At 44.0% G+C, this 18,615-nt stretch overlaps 1 protein-coding gene across 4 annotated transcripts in view; it reads left to right on the top strand.

The window, feature by feature from the left end:
• Positions 1-18,615, top strand: part of DPF3 (double PHD fingers 3) — a 153,950-nt gene that overhangs the window by 52,065 nt on the left and 83,270 nt on the right. For all 4 annotated transcript variants that reach the window (XR_012673931.1, XR_012673932.1, XM_075151983.1 and 1 more), the window contains exons 2-3: positions 9,297-9,457; positions 14,605-14,712. Coding sequence is in view for 2 of the 4 variants with exons in the window: in XM_075151983.1 (XP_075008084.1) it covers positions 9,297-9,457; positions 14,605-14,712 (269 nt within the window). In the remaining 2 variants the exon portion in view is untranslated. The remainder of the gene's footprint in view (positions 1-9,296; positions 9,458-14,604; positions 14,713-18,615) is intronic.

Below are 18,615 nucleotides of genomic sequence, written 5' to 3'. Positions count from 1 at the left end.
AGGAGACGAGCAGTGAAAAGCAGCAGGGTAGGAGGGAACGGGTGATATTTTTAGCCAGCACAGCTAGAGCTAGGAGAGGATGTCTGTTTATGATCTGAGCATCTTTTAGTATAGACAGTGCCTAAAGTAATGCACGCGATTTATTAGTGAGGTACGTGTAGGATGTTACCCGTGTTCTGCGGGGGAACTGTTAAAACTACAAAGGAAGTCACAGCAGAGTCATTTGTAGAACTCTGGTTTGTTGGCTTCCTGGTGCCAGCTCGGGTGATAGATTATGTTTTTTACTAATCTACCTTTCTCCTGGATGTAAGAATGTGAAAGATAGGTCCACTGTGGGGAAATCAGGACCGAGGGAGTTGAATGGATAGACTTTGTCTTTGACTACATCTGGCCCCTAAGGCTATGATTGCACTAAGCCAAACAGACTTCTGGTGACCCCAAGCCCCAGCAGCTTGAGATGCTTCTTTAAAAATAGATATAAAAAAATCTCTTGGATGTTGTCATGTCCAATCTAATATTGTTGCTGAAGTTTTCATTAGTTCATTCCTTTAGTAATTGGAGAGAATTTTTGACCTTTTGGGGGAGGTTAGGACCAAGCTGAATTCTGACTGCTGTCTTCAGATACAAAAGAGGTCTAGGTTATTACCTTTCACACCTGTTGTTCATTTAATTGGATGATGCTGCATCTCTTTAAAACAGAAACCCTGGCCTGAGAAAGAATAGATGCTCTGAGATATCCCCAAGGAGTCTGCCTCTGAGATTAACCTAATTGGTCACTGTGCTGAGTCTAATAGAGATTGTATGCAATGTCTGTCTGTGGAAACACCTTAGATAGACTGGTGTGTGGCATGGAAACTGCTGCTGTTACCTCTCCGTGGAAATGGAGGAAAAGTAAGAGGAGAAGTGGACAAATTACCAGAAGCACCATAGTATAATTGTTCACAGTCCAGTATATTTGAATGGGACAGAGAAATTAATCTTCTGAAATACCTTATCTAAGCACACATCATCTGGTACCATACACAGATACCTGTTGTATCTAGCCAACAACTCTGTATGTTAACTGCTGAGTAAGGTGGGCATAGTGATTCCACCTTTTTGGTTTTGAGAGCTGGGAAGGGGCTTGTGCCCCTTGTGGGGGGCCATGCGCAGCTGCGGGAAGAGGAACACCTCCAGCTCTGGTCCTTCTTCCTGCACAAAGATGGCAGCAGCTCTTGACCCTGAAAGTCACATTTCGCTTGCAGGCTGCTGTCAGCGAAATACCCTGATGTACCACGCTCTTCTTGGCAGTATTAACTTGTGCTGCTGTTTCTTTTCTTTAAATGGAAATGCTGGCAGAGCTCTCATACTTCCACAGTACTTGTGAGGATGGGGCTAATAAGATCAATTTTCCCCAGATTGTAAGCTATGCCTACCTTTTGTCATTTTTCTTCAGAGCAAGATTTTTTGCATGAGATGATACCTGTAGTTACACACTGGATTAAATTACAGTCTAAGACTGTTTTCAGAGTAGTGAATTTAGCTCACTCTATGAGGCCGAGTTCTCTGTTATGATTCAGCATCACACCATGATTCAAGCAGTGAGAAGCCTGTCGATTCTGGCCACAAATAGCCAGTAGGGATTTCCAACCCACCAGGGGAAGTCTGCTGATAAATACCTGGCAAAAGGGGATTCCTTTGCCCTTCTACATGTGGGGGATTGGCTAGTGCTGGGTGCTTGGAGGAGGATGCTGGAAAATCTCACATTGCTCTTTCACTGATCTAGGATTCAACTTGCTCAGGGCATCTCCTTGACTGCTGTAACATCTGGGCTGTGCCAATGCTGACTCAGGAACTTGTCATCAGCTCTCTGATGGCTCCTAATCTCTTGCACCACATACAGTCTATGCACCTGGCAGAGTTCTTTTGAATAAATGCTTGAAAGCTTGTCTGTTTTGACCCAGCTGTATGAGTTCTTCCAATGAAAGGCATTAACTCTCCTTGCAAATCTTTCTTTTCATTTACCCTTCGATCATTCTGCTCCAGCAACACTGTCTCTGCTTGCAACTGTATACTGCTTTTTGGTCTGATTTGTGTACTCTCTCTACTACTCTAGCCATTTTTTCTTTCTGACTCCCATGCTGGGGAAAGGTATACAGGCCTCTTTTTGTCATCAGGTGAAATTATTCAATATGTATAGAAATGAAATAGATGTCTCAATGACTCCGGCTCTTGGAGAGTCTAGGATAGACGTGTGTTTGTGGGTCTTTACAAAGCTGCCAATTTTATGTTAAAAAACTGAAAGCCCAGAAAGTTTGAGTCATTCTGTAGCCCATCTGGAAATCCTGTTTTGCCTTTGCTCATGTTCACACCCCTTACATCATTAGAAGATGTCATGCAGGGATAGATGCAACTGACCATTATGAGAAAATTGAATCTGCACATTCCTGCACCTTCTGGCTTGCCCTTGGAGTTTGGGTAGGATTTTGAGCAATCTGTTACGCTTCACCTAATGTCAGGAAAGCCATTCTGTATTTCTGTTGAGTCTTAGTATCCTACCTCTCTGCAGCTGCAAAGGGTGCATGATTGTAGCATTTAGGAGCTGCCTACAGACTCAAAGTTCCAGAGAGTACAGCCAAAGGAGGGGCCCAGCCAGTCCTTTGTTGTTTAATGCTTAATAGTGGTCTGATACTCTTGAATATCTCATATTTTCTTTTGCTTGGATCTTTTGATGAATGTTGTGTTAGCATCTTGCAATGTAATGTGATGATGAGCAGAGCAGAATACTTTATCTCTTCCGGGAAGATGCTCTGGAGCTGCGGGTCTGCTGTCCGAAGGCGCTGCAGGAGTCTGGTGATACTGGGCTCTGTTAAGCACAAGTTTCCAGTTGCATCTGCTGTTCTGGGTCTAGAAAGGAGAAGCAGCTGTTCAAGCCCACTGTGCCCTTTGTGAAAACCAGCAGTGTCTCAGAGTGTACGAGGAAAAGGCATGAGGACAGACGGGGGACTACCGATCTCTTTGGCTTGCTTTGTGATAGGGTAGGCACCACAGTTTTGCAACTAGCTCTGTCTTCGTTGCTTATCTAGTCTAAGGTAGAGAGTCATAGTAGGCCAGCCCAGATGTGAAAAACACTCATGAGCACTGCTTGAAAAGAGAATTATGCTGACTGGAGAGAAAGGGAGAGAGAGAGGAAGGCCCTTTTGATGATTGTGTCTATTAGATTGTCCACATTAGTGTCTGTCTTTGAATCATAAACAACGTTAGCTCATAGTTTGTAACGTTTCCCACTTCCAGCCAGCCTCACTACTATCTCTTCTGACTTCAGCCTCTGCCAGCCATGCTACCTTTGCTTTCAACACTGAGAGATTTAGGAGAGTGCTGTCTGCATGAAGGGGGAAAAGATACATAAAGCTGCATGTCATCAACGTAATGGCTGGCATTGCTACCCATATACTTCACCATATTCCCTGGAGGTTTTGCATAGATATTAAATAGAAGTGGTGGAAGAATTGAGCCCTGTGGCATTCTTCATGTCAAGGCTCATGGAGAGAAGGAGCAGCTGACTGTCAGGGCCCTCCCGGGATCTGCTGGAAAGGAACGAGTGTAGCCAGCTCAGTGCCGTTCTCTCAGCACTTGCCAAGACATGCGGTTGGTCAAGCTGTACCACTTGGTCTGCAGTGTTGCAGGCAGCTGATAGCTCAGGTAGTGTCTGCATGATTTCTTAGTCTCTGTCCATCTTTGTGAGAAGGCCCAAGACCCCACTGATGCTTCATTTCCAGACTTGTTCATGAATGTCTCCAAAAGGAGAGTGCAGAGTATTTTCTGAGGCCGCGTTGTATCACTTGTTTTCCACCACTTCTCAGATCTTGCCCAGTTTGAAACTGGATGGCAGTGCTGCTGAAGAACAATTTCAGATTTAAAATGTCTTTTTCAGTTGTCCTCAGTGTTCCTCACAGTATCAAATGATCTAAAATATAAGACTAGAGGCTAAAAGTATAGTAAATGAAAACTCCATGGTCTTGAGCAGAGCAAGTCCCATATTTTTGATCATGGCTGGGGACCATTGCAAACTTCAGAAGGAAAAGTCTGTTGCTTTCTGTTACATGATTAGTCATTTCTTTCTGTGCTATCACCTTTTTACTTGCCTAGTCATGTAGTAAGCATGGTTTTAGAGGGAAATGACTAGAAAGGGGCCTGGCCTCAGGAGCTGGAGATAATCTGGATTCATACTCAAAGGATCTTGTGGAAATTTAAGAGCTGCACTTAAGGAGGACTGGTTCTTTGTTATACAAGTTTTCCAGGGGTGATGTGGACCTGTGATCATGGTTGAGCTTGGCTGGTTATATGTCTTCAGTGAGTGCTCTCCTTCTCTGGATCCTAACCTGAAATGTGATAGGCGCTGCAGGAGGGGTGCACTAGGTTCTGCCCGTTTCGTAGCTTTAGTAAAAGGTGTAGCGCACTCGAATAGCTGGGACTTTGCAGGATTAGCTGGAAAGTAGTGGTGGATAGCTGCTCTGCTGCTTTCAGGGCCCGTCAGGATCCCTTGTCAGCAGAGAAACAAACGTCCTGAAGCAGCTGGAGTGAAGCCAGGCTCTTGGTCCTTGTTGCTAACTTACGGGCTTATAAGCCAGGCCAGTTCTTGTTGTTTTTTTTCGTTTAAGGCATGCCTGGACAGAGGAGTCATGGCACTAGGTACTGTACAGAAAAGTAGTAAGTCGGAGTCTGCTCAGAAATCTTATGGTCTAGTTAGAGCAGGCAGGCAAAGGTTGAGAGACGGGAAGGGTTGTTCTTCTCTGACTTTGTTATTAGCTGTCCTGATTCCATGATAGAAAACCTCAGTTTCTTAATGCTTAAAAGGACAGTGACCTCATGAAAGTCACAGGGTCTGATCCTCCATCCTGGCACACGCTCTCATGCCAGTGACTACCTGCAAGGCTGCATAGAATTGCACCAACCTCACATCACTGTCCCAGCACTCATGGGCTTGGTGGTGCTTTCAGAGTGCTCACCTCCCCATTCACGCTGCGCTTCTGCTGCTCCGAGCCTAATGTTTAGTTTCAGTCCCACCCTTTTTCACCAAAAAAGAGCCCCTAACTCCTACTAGACATATACCCCTCCTATGCAGTCTTGCAGAAGATTGTAATAGCATAGGTTGTTCTTTTCCAAGCCAGGGAGCTTTTATTAGTCAGCCAGAACCGGGTTATTTTAATGTCCTCAGGCTGGAATGTAAATGCAAAGCGTGTGCGTATGCCAGCAGCGTCACCGGCCCGCCTGTCCCAAGCATCTGGGATTTCACCTGTGGCCCTGCACTGAGGGGCTGTGTGCTTTTCACAGTGTGCTGACAACTTAATTCTGTATTTCCAGTTGTGCTGCTTTCAATATGATTTGCCTTCCTTGGCCAGCGGTTGTTCGTGTCTGCTCCTTGATTTTTTTTCCCCAGCATCCTTGAAATCTACGCATATGCTGATGATTTTGTGTCATTAATATCAATCTAGACAAGTCTGTGTGACCTTTCACTCCCGTGTCCAAAGGGAAGAATCGACCCTTGCAGTCAGTCACAGCACAGCACTGACTCATACATACTTTTCATAAAAATAATGCAGAAATTCCCCATAGTTTTTACAGATATTTTTTCAGGAGATGAAGTGTAAGTCTTCCATAGCAACACAGCTTGGGAAAACTATGAAGCATGTAACATCAGATAATTAATCTTTCTGACATATGATACACTTTTTACTATTAATGTTGTCCGTTTATTTTTTTGTCTTTGTCTATCTCGCTTGTTCAAACTCAGCTGATCTGTTTGAGTTTCATTTGAGCTCATGTGTTCTCCAGTCTTATTCCCACCCTTGTCTGTTCTCCAGCTCCATTGTAAACCTCCTGGGAGGGGGCTGGGATTTGTCCCACCTCCATGACTCCATAGTGATGAGCACAATAGGACCGTACTTTCTCTTTTTTGCCCCGATTCTAATAATATTTTCTGGTTTTCCTGCATAAGATAAAATACGCTGTGTTTAGATATGTAGCACTGAAAACAAAGAAAAAAAAATCTCTGAGTTTAAAGTTCCTTAAAAAAAGCTAACTGAAATTTGGAACAAGTCAGAGTCACTCCAGTGAAGACTAATAGTAAAACAAAACAGCCAACTACCCAAAAGTAATTGCAGGGAAGCTGTTTTCCACTGAGATATGACTGTCATAAAGAAATATTGTTTCTTTACTTTCCTATATTTGATTATTTGTCACTTTTTAAAATTCCATTTATAATAGAAGTCAGGGCAAGTCCTCAGGGTCCCAGTATCTGAATACCTTTCCAGTGAATACTTAGGGGCTGGGGTTTTTGATCATGCTTGCTGTAGTGGAGCCAAGGCAAGCTTTCTTAAAGTATGGAGGTGACTAAATGCTTCTCCTAAATTATTATTTTTCTTCAAGGCAAAAGATGCATATTTAAAATCTTTAAAATAAATGTAATGAAACAGCTATACTACAAGATTGTGTCAAGAGTGAATTTGACCCATTAACTTGGTAGCTTCTCTGCCATTAGGATCTCAAAAATCCTTTTCTCCCTCTTAGACAAATCTGAAATTTAATCTTACACCCTACTTGACAGTGTCATTTAAAGCCAAATATTTAACATTCTAACATTCGTAGTTATTTTCAGTCTTAGAAGAAGGTGGAAACTGAGGTCATGTCCAGCCAGATCCTATATCTGGATTGCTGAGACGTATTGTTTTTGTTAATACGGATGCTTTGTGGTGTGCATATTCCAATGGCTGGAGTAATTTTTAGCATAAAGAAAACACATGCAGTGGTGGCAGTTTGTTGTCACACAGCTGTGCTCTTCCTTCCAGTAAACTCCTTGGAGTTAGTGAGCATCCCTGGCTTAATATAGGGGGAATCTGACATAGCTCTGTGGAAGCTCAAGTGTTTGTGGAAAGAGCTGTTAATCTTTGATCAACTGGAGTCTCCTTGTTACTGACTTTGATTACACAAGTGTACAACTTTAATTACAGCTTTTAATAAGCTTTCATTTTTTCCTGGTCACATTCTTTGTATAGTAGTGCAGCTTATCTTTTCCTTTCTCCTCTGTTCCCCTTCCCTCCCCCCTGCCTTTTCATGGAAAAAGGGGTTTGAGGTCATTGCGGGGGATTCGGTGTCCGGAGGGATCCCGCTGTACATGCTCTGCCCGTGGATCTGCCCTCGCTCGCTTGTACAGTCCAGAGAGCTCTCTCCTTCAGCTGCCCTGCAAAGATCCCCGCACCGGCTGCTGCCCGGGAGCTGGTGGCCGGCAGCGGGGAGACAGGGCTTTGAGGCACCACATTCACACAGACGTTCACTGCTGCACGAAACCGCTGAACAACCCTTAGAAAGTCTCTGTAGCTAAAGGATGTACTGACTCCTATGTGCAATTCCTGCTCGTGGAGGACTGCCCCCTTCCCTCCCTTGGGGACGCTCTGAAATGCGGCGGCTGAAGTCAGAATGGCAGAGGGCAGCAGGAAGCTGGTGGGCTCCAGCATCCAGCCACGGTGCTTGTTCCACATCCAGGGGCTCAGTGTGCTGGATGCCCTCTGCTCATTGGAGAAATGACCTGGTGGAAACTTTGCGAGAGACTTACGGACTTGTAATTGTAAATAATTGAGATATGGCTTAAAACAAGCATGAGGAAATGCTTTTTTCACAAGAATCATACTTCAGCTGTGGAACTCATTACCCCACAACGTTTTAGGTATGAAAAAGATAAGTGGGTTGAAGAGTTGGTTGGATAAATTAATGGAAGAAAGATTCATCAAGGTCTATTAAACATAATATCCCCACCGTTGGGCAACCTGAGACTTGTGGAAGTTAAGTTCTGATCATCAGAAGTGAGAAGGGGGAACTAGAGATGCCTCCCTCTGTATTTGCCCTGCCCTTGTGTTCTTCCCTGAGCTGCTGCTGTTGGCCCCTGTCAGCGAGAGGTTTTTGGGCCAGTACAGCCCAGGGGAAAAGAGTATGGCTCCCATGGAAGTCATAAGGTGCAACCAAGGAGTGACTTAAAAGACATGAGTCAGAAAAAAGACATAGATGGTAAAACAGCAATTTGCACCGATTTGACATTCAGAGGCATGCAAAAGGAGTATACTTTTAAAATGCCAGTTGTGCCTACGGAAGAGGGACAAAGCAGGGAAAACAACTAATAGAACAGGAAAGGGAGCCTCTTTTATCTCTGTGCATGCATCCCTTCGGCTCCCTTGCTGTGCATGCTATACTCTTTTTGCACACTAATGAATATCAGAGTCAGAGCAAGTTATGCTATATATCCCTCTACTCCTGTTTTCTAATGAACTTACCCCTAATGGGTAACTTTTCTAGCTATTCATGTCACGACTGAATTTCACCTTGACAATAGATCTAGAATGAGGTTCAGCAGTGTGGCCCACCTACTTTGCAATGCTCCAGCATGACAGCTGCTGTGTGTCCTCAGGGTAGCTTTACTTTGATGCTTTTCCCTGTTTAGAAAAATTTGGAGGGAGGATTTTGGTAATCTCCAGCAGGCAGAGTTTTTAAACCTTTCTCAAGGGAAGATGAAGATTCTACAGAATTTTTGAACAAATAGTTATTTATGAAATAAGTGACATTGTCTTTAGAACTGTTCCTCCCACTGGGCTCCAGAGGAAAGCAGCATTTGCCATGCTGGATCTTACCGGTCGCTGCCATAGCGTGCTGCTGTTGGTGCCTCAGGCTTGACTGTGGAAAACTCTGGAAGGGTTATGACAAAATGTCTAGTCTGACAATTGCTGACATGGCCCTAGTTGTTAAGGGGTGTGTTTTCATGCCTCAGAAGCACACAATATGAGGACTATGTCCTTAGCTCTTATGGGCTCTCTGACACCAGAAATGCTGGACTGAAGTTCTTCTAAACTTGGCTGGGTTTCTGGTTGCTCAAAATACACTGCAGGAGTTGCTGTAACATAGGATTGAAAGGACTGGCTTGCTGAATTGGCTGGACAAACTACGGGGGAAGAGAAACAATAGAATGAGTTCACTGTGGTGTATATGTTGTCTGACACAGGGTCATGGGCCAGTGTGGTTGCATCATTTGCCCATTCAGTAGCTATGCCACTACTGAAAAGATCTGTGTCCAGTTCCTGAGAGTCTGATCTTTTGATGGCGCTTTGTGCATGATCTGCTTCAGCAGTGTCTCGTGTCAGCAAGCTTTGCATGTGTTCAGGGAAGTTTTTCGGCTTGTCCATTTTTAAACCAACCTCATGTCCCCTTTTTCCTAGCCTTGTTTGAGGGGGCAGTGCAATCTTTCTTACTCTCTGCCCTGTCTCTTTTGGCAGACTCGGGGACCAGTTCTACAAAGAAGCAATTGAGCACTGTCGCAGCTACAACTCACGGCTGTGTGCTGAGCGAAGCGTCCGCCTTCCCTTCCTGGATTCGCAAACTGGGGTAGCTCAGAACAACTGCTACATCTGGATGGAGAAGAGGCACAGGGGACCAGGTTGGTAGCGTTTTGTCTGTGTATGCATGTGCATGTAGGGAGGGCTGGCCACTGAGCCCTCACGGGGTTTAATTAATAGGAGCTCAAACCTGCTACAGGCCACACAGAAGAGAAGCTGCCTAAACCTCTGTGCCTGCAGGGGATTTCCTTTGGTAACTGCAGAGAGCTCATCGTAATTATTCTTTCTCTACCCAAAGAAGTGCCTGACATGGTAGTTTCTAAGGCTGCATCATTGTAGCTCTTTTAATGCTATTGATCCCAGCCTGTAGCAGAAGACACAATGCTCTGCTCTAAGCAGGACTGGAATTATCTTCAGGGTGGAGAGGTGGAGGTGGGAGTTTCTCAGACAAATGCTGAAAATAAGGAATTATGTTGGAAAGGATATAAAGCCGAGGTAAAATATAGGAGAGTCCAGTTATTGGAATGAACGTTGTTCTGATTTTTACAAATATACCTCTAACTCCTGGTTCTGCTTTGGACAAGTTACTTGGATACCAGTTCTGGAGCCACAGTTTCCTCAGGTGCAGAAAGCAGTTGATATATGTCCTTAAGGAGCTTTGGCTAATGCCTGTTCCAAAGCTCAGTGAAGCTCAAGGGAAAAGAGCACTGTTATTTTTGTAGACTTTGGTCAGTCTTTCCTTTGTTAGAGTAAATCCATCTGAAATCCTTGTTTGAAAGGCAAAGGACAGTCACCAGTTCAAAGACTGGAAGTGTTACTCAGACAGAAGTCCTCCTGAACCCCAGGGGGAATTTTGCTCGAGTATGGCTTAGTATCTGACCCACCATTAGCTCGGGGAACTGATTTTTTTGACAGCACCAAACAGGGTTTGTATTTTTTTTGTTTGTTTTTTTTTTTTCAGTGCAGACCAGAGAATCCAGGCAGGGATGGGGCTAGGGTGCACGGGCACTGAAAGCATGACATGCACACGTGTGCATAGACACATGCCAGTTCCTGTAAACCATACTGAAAAAAACCCCAAAACTCCAGATCTTGAATTATGGGAAGGTGCAGCCTGCTCTTACCTCCTCCACTGACCAGTTTGCAGGAGGTGGGGTGGGAGGAACACATAGGATATTTCGCTCCCCTCCTGGGGGCAGACTAAGAAAGCAATTGCTGCCTCTGAAGAGTGCTTAGCTGAAACTTTCCCTCTCCCTTTCCTAGGGTATACTAAGGGAAGGATCCTTGCACTCCTCCTATTCCTAAAATATCCAAAATAGATTTAGTGTTGTCTTGCAGTACTATCAGAAAACTCTTTCTATAGTAAAGCAGCCACTTCTGGTACAGGAGACAACAGGTGTTTTACCAGCGTTAAAAATACCCTGAGAATGTTTCAGCTGCCAAAACTACTGGGGTAATCTGGGACTGCTGAATGTGGTTTACAAGCTGGGAGTTGTCTGAGGTTCTGGGCTAACCCTTCTTCTGTAGGTTGCTTCATGACCACAGTTGGGTTTTTGTTTCAGCTGAAAATTCCCCATTCCTAAGAGATTATGCTTTGGCAAAACTAGCTTTCCTTTTTTTTTTTTGCTAATCCGTTTACCCAAGGAATTTCTGTTCTTGTAGCATCTGGTTATGAGTAAGGTGCTGCTATTTTTATCCTTTTGAACGCAGTCATAAGTGGGTATACATCCACTGTATCCACAAGTAATGTTTTGGCAAGAGCATCCGCTGCAAAGATAGACATAGGTAGTCTTGTATGGGTCTCATTGGTATCTCGCACTTACAGAAGAAATCATCATGTTACGGCATCACATCAGGAACCAAGAGGTCTTAACGCTTTGGCTTTCTCAACCACAAGCTCTCTGGACTACCTTGAGCAAATTCGCTGTGCAAATCTTTCTTTCCTTGCTTCCGATAGTGAACTGTTTGGCGGCTTACCCTGCAAAAGAGGATCAGTGGCATTTCTCCTGCAGGGCTGAAGGGGGGACTAATGGTGGAACATTCTTCACAGAGTGTCTTAAGTGAAACAAGCCCCCTGCATCTGCATCAGCCACCAAATCTGATGCCTTTGTTATTCTGAATTAGAATAATCAGTGCGAAATGAAGCAGCCCTCCTCCCCCATATTTGCTCTCCTTTCTTGATTTTTATTAGCCCATTTAGTGCTCCCATGGGTCTCTTTGCATCATCTATTTCTTATAGTAATTATGGTGGGTCAAAGCATCCCTCTACAGTTTTGGCATGCCTGTTTTCAGGCTGTACACAATGCACTTATGCCCATACTGAAGGGCTCTGAAAATTCTCTGCCAACCACCCTGGTGTCTGTCTTGTGTGCTATATTCACTGCCATTTACTATCCCTAACCTGAAAAACTGTATAAAGACATATGGCAAAGCTCCAGGACCTCTTTTCACTTACAGAGGGCTTGAAAAACAGAGAGGAGAGTCAGGATCTCAGCATATTAACCTGGTTTCTTGCTGTCCTCTTTGTTAAAGGGATCAGAAAACTGCATCTCATGATAAACAGTTCAGGGTTAATTTCACACAATACTGCACATAACTCCCTCCTTCTTTTCCCCTCCTCCCCCGGCCTTTCACACTAGCTTTGAGTTATGACTCTTCTACACTAATGAGATAAACAACATAACTCACTGCAGGTTCTGCTATTTCCTCTATAAGCAAATGGTTGGAACCTTCTCTGGTTGCCCTATAAGGCACCAGAGAGAGAGACAACTGAGCCACGACTGAAGACAGCAAGACCTGTTTATGCATTATTTCCATACGCACTGCAAGATCAACTGTGGAGGGGCTAGATTCGAAGCGTTCAGAACTGACCCTTTCCTTGTTGCCCCTCCTTTGTGTAAACAATCAAAGATCCACACTTCACGTGAGCCAGCACCGTGACAGATGGGTGTCAGGGTGGAGAACTGAAGGTAGCATTTGATGGGTTTGGTGGGATCAAGTGAAGGTCTGGTATATATTTTAAGTTCATTGGGTGGCTGTGTATTAATGAGCAAGGGTATTTTGAATAGGAACAGAGAGCTTACCTCAAGGGGTGCAGAGGTGGGTGTTGGCTCATCCATCTCTTATTGGTCTATCTGCCACCTGGAGTGGGCAGTAGATCCTCTAGGAAAGAGGTTTTCCCACCTCTGTCTTTTCTAGGGTACCTGCTTTGTTTCTTGTTGGGCTTTCAGCATTTCTGGTTGACTTTCACTGTTCTGGCTGAATCCAGAACTGCTAATTCATGTAAGAACGCTCAATAATTGAATGCACATTAACAGATACTCCCCCAAAACTGCAGTAGATCCTTGCTCCTCTCTGTCTGGGACAAATGCTCAAAGCTGTGGTGCTTATTTCATTCAAATGACTCCTCTGTGGAGACCTATGCAGTGGAGGGCTGATTCTCTCTCCTATTGCTTTGGTCTAGCAACCGCCATTTCAATGTTGTGAACGAGTTCTTGCACAGGTCCTGCTGTGAAAGGGTGAGGCTTCTTGCCTCCACCTCTTTAATGACTCACATCAGAGCCAGGCACAATCCACCTCATCATAATAGCAATTGTTTGCAGTGGTTAATGTTTGCAAAGTGCCATGAAGAAGTGTGTCCAAACACTGTAGAAGTGCTAGTTATTCACATTTTTATTCCCAAACCAGTCCCAAGCGCCCCGCTCTGAAATGTGTCCTTCTTGAGTGGGCATAATGCCCAGCAAACTGTGCAGCAATGAAAGAAGGATGTGAAAAGCCCCAGTTCAGTAGCACTCTGTGCCCTGGAACAGCCAGGATCTCTGCAAATACTCCATCGCTCGGCCATACCCAGGCAGTGTGCTGTGGATGCTCTGTTTATGCACCAAGGCCTTGGAAGTAGGTGGAAAGTGCTGGGGTCTGAACTGGCAATCCCAACAGTTGAAATATTTCAAACCAGGAGCTTAGGCTTCACTTGCAGAATTTGATTAGCCCATTCTCTTGAGGTGAATAATTTTGTTGTGTCTCCCGCCACAGGTAACAGGATATTTTTTTTTCATATCCTCATTTGGTTCAGTGGGTCAGTTTTGTTCCCAAGCTGATACTCTTTCCTGGCTGCTTCAGAAGGGATGGCTGAGAATCTTGGGCCATCCTACTGCCCTTGAGCTGTTCTGCTTTACTGGCACTGCCTTGATGTTGTCCAGCTCTTCACCATTGGTACAGTTTCAGATATGGTAACACCACTCCTTTCCTCTCTCTTATGTGGTCTTACCTATTTTCGAAGGACAAGAAGTCTGGAATTGCAGTCGCGCTCTGTAGCCCCTTCAAGACTAACAGCAACAGCAGAAGGACAGAAGGGCCAAAGCAGAACTGGTAGATGGAGAGGGCGGGGGAAGCAGGGAAGAGAATGACATTCTTCCAACTTTTCTGTATCTTGCTGCGTATTTCTGTGTGTCATGAGTATCTGGGGCAGTTGAGGATACTTTGAAGCGCTTGGCAGTGTGCTTCTGTGCCCCTGGTAGTGATGCATTCATAAAGCCCTGCTGTGTTCTGAATACAAGAGAGCAAAGCATAGCTTGAGTGCTGGCTAAGGGGTGTCTGTCAGGAGAGCCAGGGCAGCTCAGAAGCCAGCGAAGCCAAATGTGATTCAATGGAGCATGCAGTAATATAAACATTACTGCTGTATCTCCTCCCTCATTCAGGATGTTGGCATGAGGAGGTAATAACCAGAATGAAGAATCTGTCTTCAAACAACAGTCCAGAATTTAAGCAAAAATACAGAGTCCAAATAGCCAGACCTCATGGATCTTGGTTTGCTCCCACTCGGAAGACACAAGTTTCCTGAGCTGCTCTGTGCATCAGGGTCTTATGATGTGCGTGTCGGAACTTCATCTCTTCTCTCCCAAGGGGCTTTCTCTGCCTGTGGAGGAGGCATCACCCCTGTGACCCAGGAGAGTCTGAAATTCTATTTACCCCGAAGAAATCACAAATTATTTATGTACAGCTGTGGTTTCAGTGAGCTGAGTGAAGTGTATAAGTGAGACCTAGATTCTCTGTAGGCCTGGTCCCAAGAGGTGCTGAGGAGCCTCAGGAGCACTGGATGCCTTGAGTGCATAGTTCTGCCTCACGATTTGCAGGATTGAACCCTCCAACAAGGAGACGCTGGAAGGGCAAGAACAAAGATGCTAGAGACAGTGTTTGTGGTTTACAAACTGAAATGTGACTATGTTTATTTTTTGCCTTTAATCTTCAGGCCTGGCCCCAGGTCAGCTGTACACGTACCCAGCACGTTGCTGGCGCAAAAAGAGGCGTTTGCATCCCCCTGAGGATTCCAGGCTGAAGCTGCTGGAAATTAAACCTGGTAAGTATTTGTTTGCCTCTCTCTCTCTCTCCTGTGCTGCAGAGCAGCTGGCATACATGCAAACCTGGCATTTAGACCTTGGGCTTTATCTTTGCCCCTCTCCAACCATTTCTCTTTGCATCTGTTAAATCTTACTTGATTTGCTGTAGCAATAACCACCAAACCCTCTGCACTCAACTCATCCCTTACAGAAACATGTACAACTTGTATTGACTGCAATGGGAGCTGAATTTACCTTCTGTAGGGGTGAATCCTGGCCTCTATTAGCAAATTCATAAGGATGTAAAAGATCAATGTATTACTAATTATTGCCTCAGTGTGTTATTAATACAAAATCTCACTCAGGCATCTGCTGCCTAATCTTTGTGAAAAAGACCACTGTGTATGTGGAACAGTACACTCATAAGATTTTTCATAATGGGGCTGGGAACCAAGGGTGTGACCGTATTATAAACAGCAAATAATAAAAATCAGTGAGCATATGCCACCTTTGTATATGTGTGTATGCCTGTATGTGTACCTTAGTCCATTCTTCTTTCATTCTTGTTGTCCTTGGTACTCTTCTCCCACAATTAAACTATGTGAAGTGATGAGTCTGGATGCTGAATGAGTGACTGTAAAGCAGACGTGGAGGAGCTACAACTGTGTCAGATAGAGCGTAGTGCTGTGCATTCTTCCCTGCAGTTAGTAATAAAGGCTTGCTGTCTTTGGGGTCAGCTATTATGAGAAAGAGGGAACACACGTACTCACAGCTGCATGTGGTTTTTAAGAGGCGAGACACTGCCAGTATAAAAAGTACAGGAGAAAACCCCAAAATGTAAATTAAGAATATTTAAAAAGCCTGTTTAACAGAAGAAGGTGTCTGGGAACTGAGCTATGCTCAGCAATACTGATGACTTTGCTTCTATGCAGTAGTTGGTGAAGAGAGAGGAAGGGATGATAGAGACAAGTTCTAAAACCAGTAAAATCAGAGGCAAAATTCATGTTGATTTTGGTAGAAACAGTTTTTGAAGGTTCCCTACCTTCAATATAGGAGATGTCAGCAGACAGTTGGACAAGAGGAAGAAATGCCTGTAACCACTGAGCTGGGGTTCAAACCAAGGGCAAAATCTCAGCCAGCAAATAGAACCAGACCTCACAGCAAAGCCGATCAGAAAGAACTGGTGAAATCAGTCAGGTTACACTGATGGAAATGAGACTGGACTCTAGGAAGAGGATGATGTTGACCCATAGAAATGTCTACCTCAGACTTTGTGATGCAAACACTGCCGTGCCTTGGTAATTTGGTAAGGTAAAGCAGTAGTGTAGAGTTTGACTCTTCTTGGTTTGCATTATGTTTCTTTGCTGTACTCACTGAATGCCAAATTAGTGCATCCTACATGCCACAGAGCATGCAAGGCAATTACCACAAAGTTATCAGATAAAGAGACCTCAGCATGTCTGTCTCTGTGTTGTTTTCCCTACTATAAACATCTTTTCTGCATCTCAGGAGTGCTACTTTTGTTGCATTGCTGGTGGCAGCCAAATAAGGCAAGTTATATTGCTCTGCCATTTAAATCTATTTTCCAACCAATTTCTATCTAGTGATTAACTTTCCTTATCAGTTACACCACAAAATAATTTCACTCCATCTGTGCATATCCAGGATAGACTCACTAGCCAAAAATGGGATTTTCCCCTTCTCTGATCTAAAAGTATAAAACCTATGGAAAACATTGGATCTCCATTTAAAGGTAGCTTTTGACAATTTGAGAAAAAGGTAGTGTAATTTATTTTCAACATGGACAGCAGAAATACTGTATGTTTTGGAGTGGGACACTGGCAGAGCCTAATGCTGAACCTAGGAAGCTACCTTATGCTGACCTCTTTATTCCTCAGTTAAACATTAGACGACTGTGTGGGGCAAAGATGGGGCAATTTAAGATCCGTTAAGAAGCACAGAGATGACAACTGTAGGACATCTAAAATAAATTTGGAAGAAATCTAATCTAAAAGTTCCATAGTTTCACTCCACCTAGGGCTTGGACATTCTAGTCATGGCTTTGAGCTGTTCTCAGCAGCTAGAGAGTGCTTGTGCTGGGTTAATGTGCGAGACGCTGATTTTTATATAGCAGGCTGTTGAATTGGTTATATGTTATATAGCATATGCAAGCAATGCAATTCTACAACATCAAATTAGGGCTAAACCTTAGTTTTATTATGTTTTACATTTGTTAACTCTTTAGAAGTACTTCTAGTAAGACTGCCACTGTAACAAACACAGAAGGGGATCTTGGCTCCAAAAGCTGTCAATCCAGCAGTCAATGGGCTCAGCATCAGGGCGTGTGAATACTTGCTTGGACTGCATCTGGGCTTTTGGAGTGGCTCATTGTAGCAATAAGTTGTATCCAGAAGTTCAAGGCTTCTACATAACTTGAGAGATGCATAGACCTAGGATTTTTGTTTCGGTCAGTAAACCAATTCAAAGCTGGTCAGGAAGTAGAGTCAAACTATTGTCTTGCTAGCAGTTCAATGGTGTAATAAATCATTTAGTAATAATATAGTATTTATAGTTACAACCTACTTTTGCAGTGTTGGTGCCTTGCAGATTTAGGTAGTGCTTGGCCCAGCTTAGTGAGTGAGAGTTTCATATTTGGTAATACCAAAACCTAATGAAGAAAATAATCATGCTCCAACAGTCTCCTGTTTTACATTTTGTTGTAAAATGCAAGTGCACTATAATGTTTTTCTTGGGGTCAGTTGCAGCTTGCTTCTTAATAGAACATGGTGCTTTTATTGTCCTGGTCTGTTGCTTTTATTTGGTTTCAAGTGGAAGGGTTTGGTTTTAAAAATAGTTACAGCCAAAGTTGTAAAGATCAGAACACTGGAATAGGTGTTGCTGATGCAGCCTTCAGATGTCTATTTCCTCTGCCACTGTACTCAGTTACGTGCATGGATTGCCCTAGTAAAGTTGTTTGATCAAGGGTCTAGCAATGTTCACGTTAATACTATTCCTAAGCATCCTCCATCCCATCCAGAAGCCTATACAATAGATATGTGGTAGTAATAAAGATTGCCAAAACTTACTTACGATAACTGCTTCAGTGACAATACAGTCAATATTATTACCAGACCTTTAGGAATTACACCAACTATTCCTGACGTTTACTTTCACATGGGCTGGTCTTCATCCTCAGTGGTACATTCATATCATCAGAACCAAGCATTATGGCTCGAGTGCAGCCAAGTTTTCATTGTTGTAACGGATATGAGCTGTTACATGAGTCGTGATAGTAGCAGTCAAGACTCCTATGAACAGTGGTATAGATTTGAAACAAATCCCCAGTCGTGAGCAATATATTGACATGTTGCGAATACTGTGATTTTCCAGGTACGGAGTGCTAAAGTTATTAGATGTTGATACTCTATTATTCATAAAACTAGACTTCTGTTCAACCAAGTATGGGCAAACCTGGTTCTCTGCAGAACTGGGCAGTGGTATTCGCACAGCGCTTCAGCGTGGAGCAGTGGGAGGGCTGGAAGCAGCTCGTGCTTCCGCGCTTGCTCCTCAGCTGGCTGTTCTCCTGCCCAGTAAAAGAGCAAGAGCAGAGCAGAGCTCCTGTTCATGGGAGGTCTGTGAGTCTGGGAATGGGTGAGGGAGAGGGTTGGGCTGGGCTGGGTAGCCTGTTCTTCCACAGGAATGGGAGAAGAAGGAGAATTTCCAAGTCTCCTACCACCACTTTGAACTGCAGGTGCCACGAAGGCAAGCAATAGAGTTCTGGCCCTCAGTAATATCAGAGCAGCTGGAAAGATGAGGGTTAGAAATGGAAGAGAGATCCCTGATTATACCCAAGGCCCCTTGAAATCTTAATTGCTCCTTGTCCTATATAACTTAGTGGTTTTGTGGTACTGCGTGGTATCATG

Source organism: Calonectris borealis, chromosome 5 (genome assembly GCF_964195595.1).
Source record: "Calonectris borealis chromosome 5, bCalBor7.hap1.2, whole genome shotgun sequence".
Lineage (NCBI taxonomy): Eukaryota > Metazoa > Chordata > Aves > Procellariiformes > Procellariidae > Calonectris > Calonectris borealis.
This window is presented reverse-complemented; position numbering and strand designations above follow the sequence as displayed.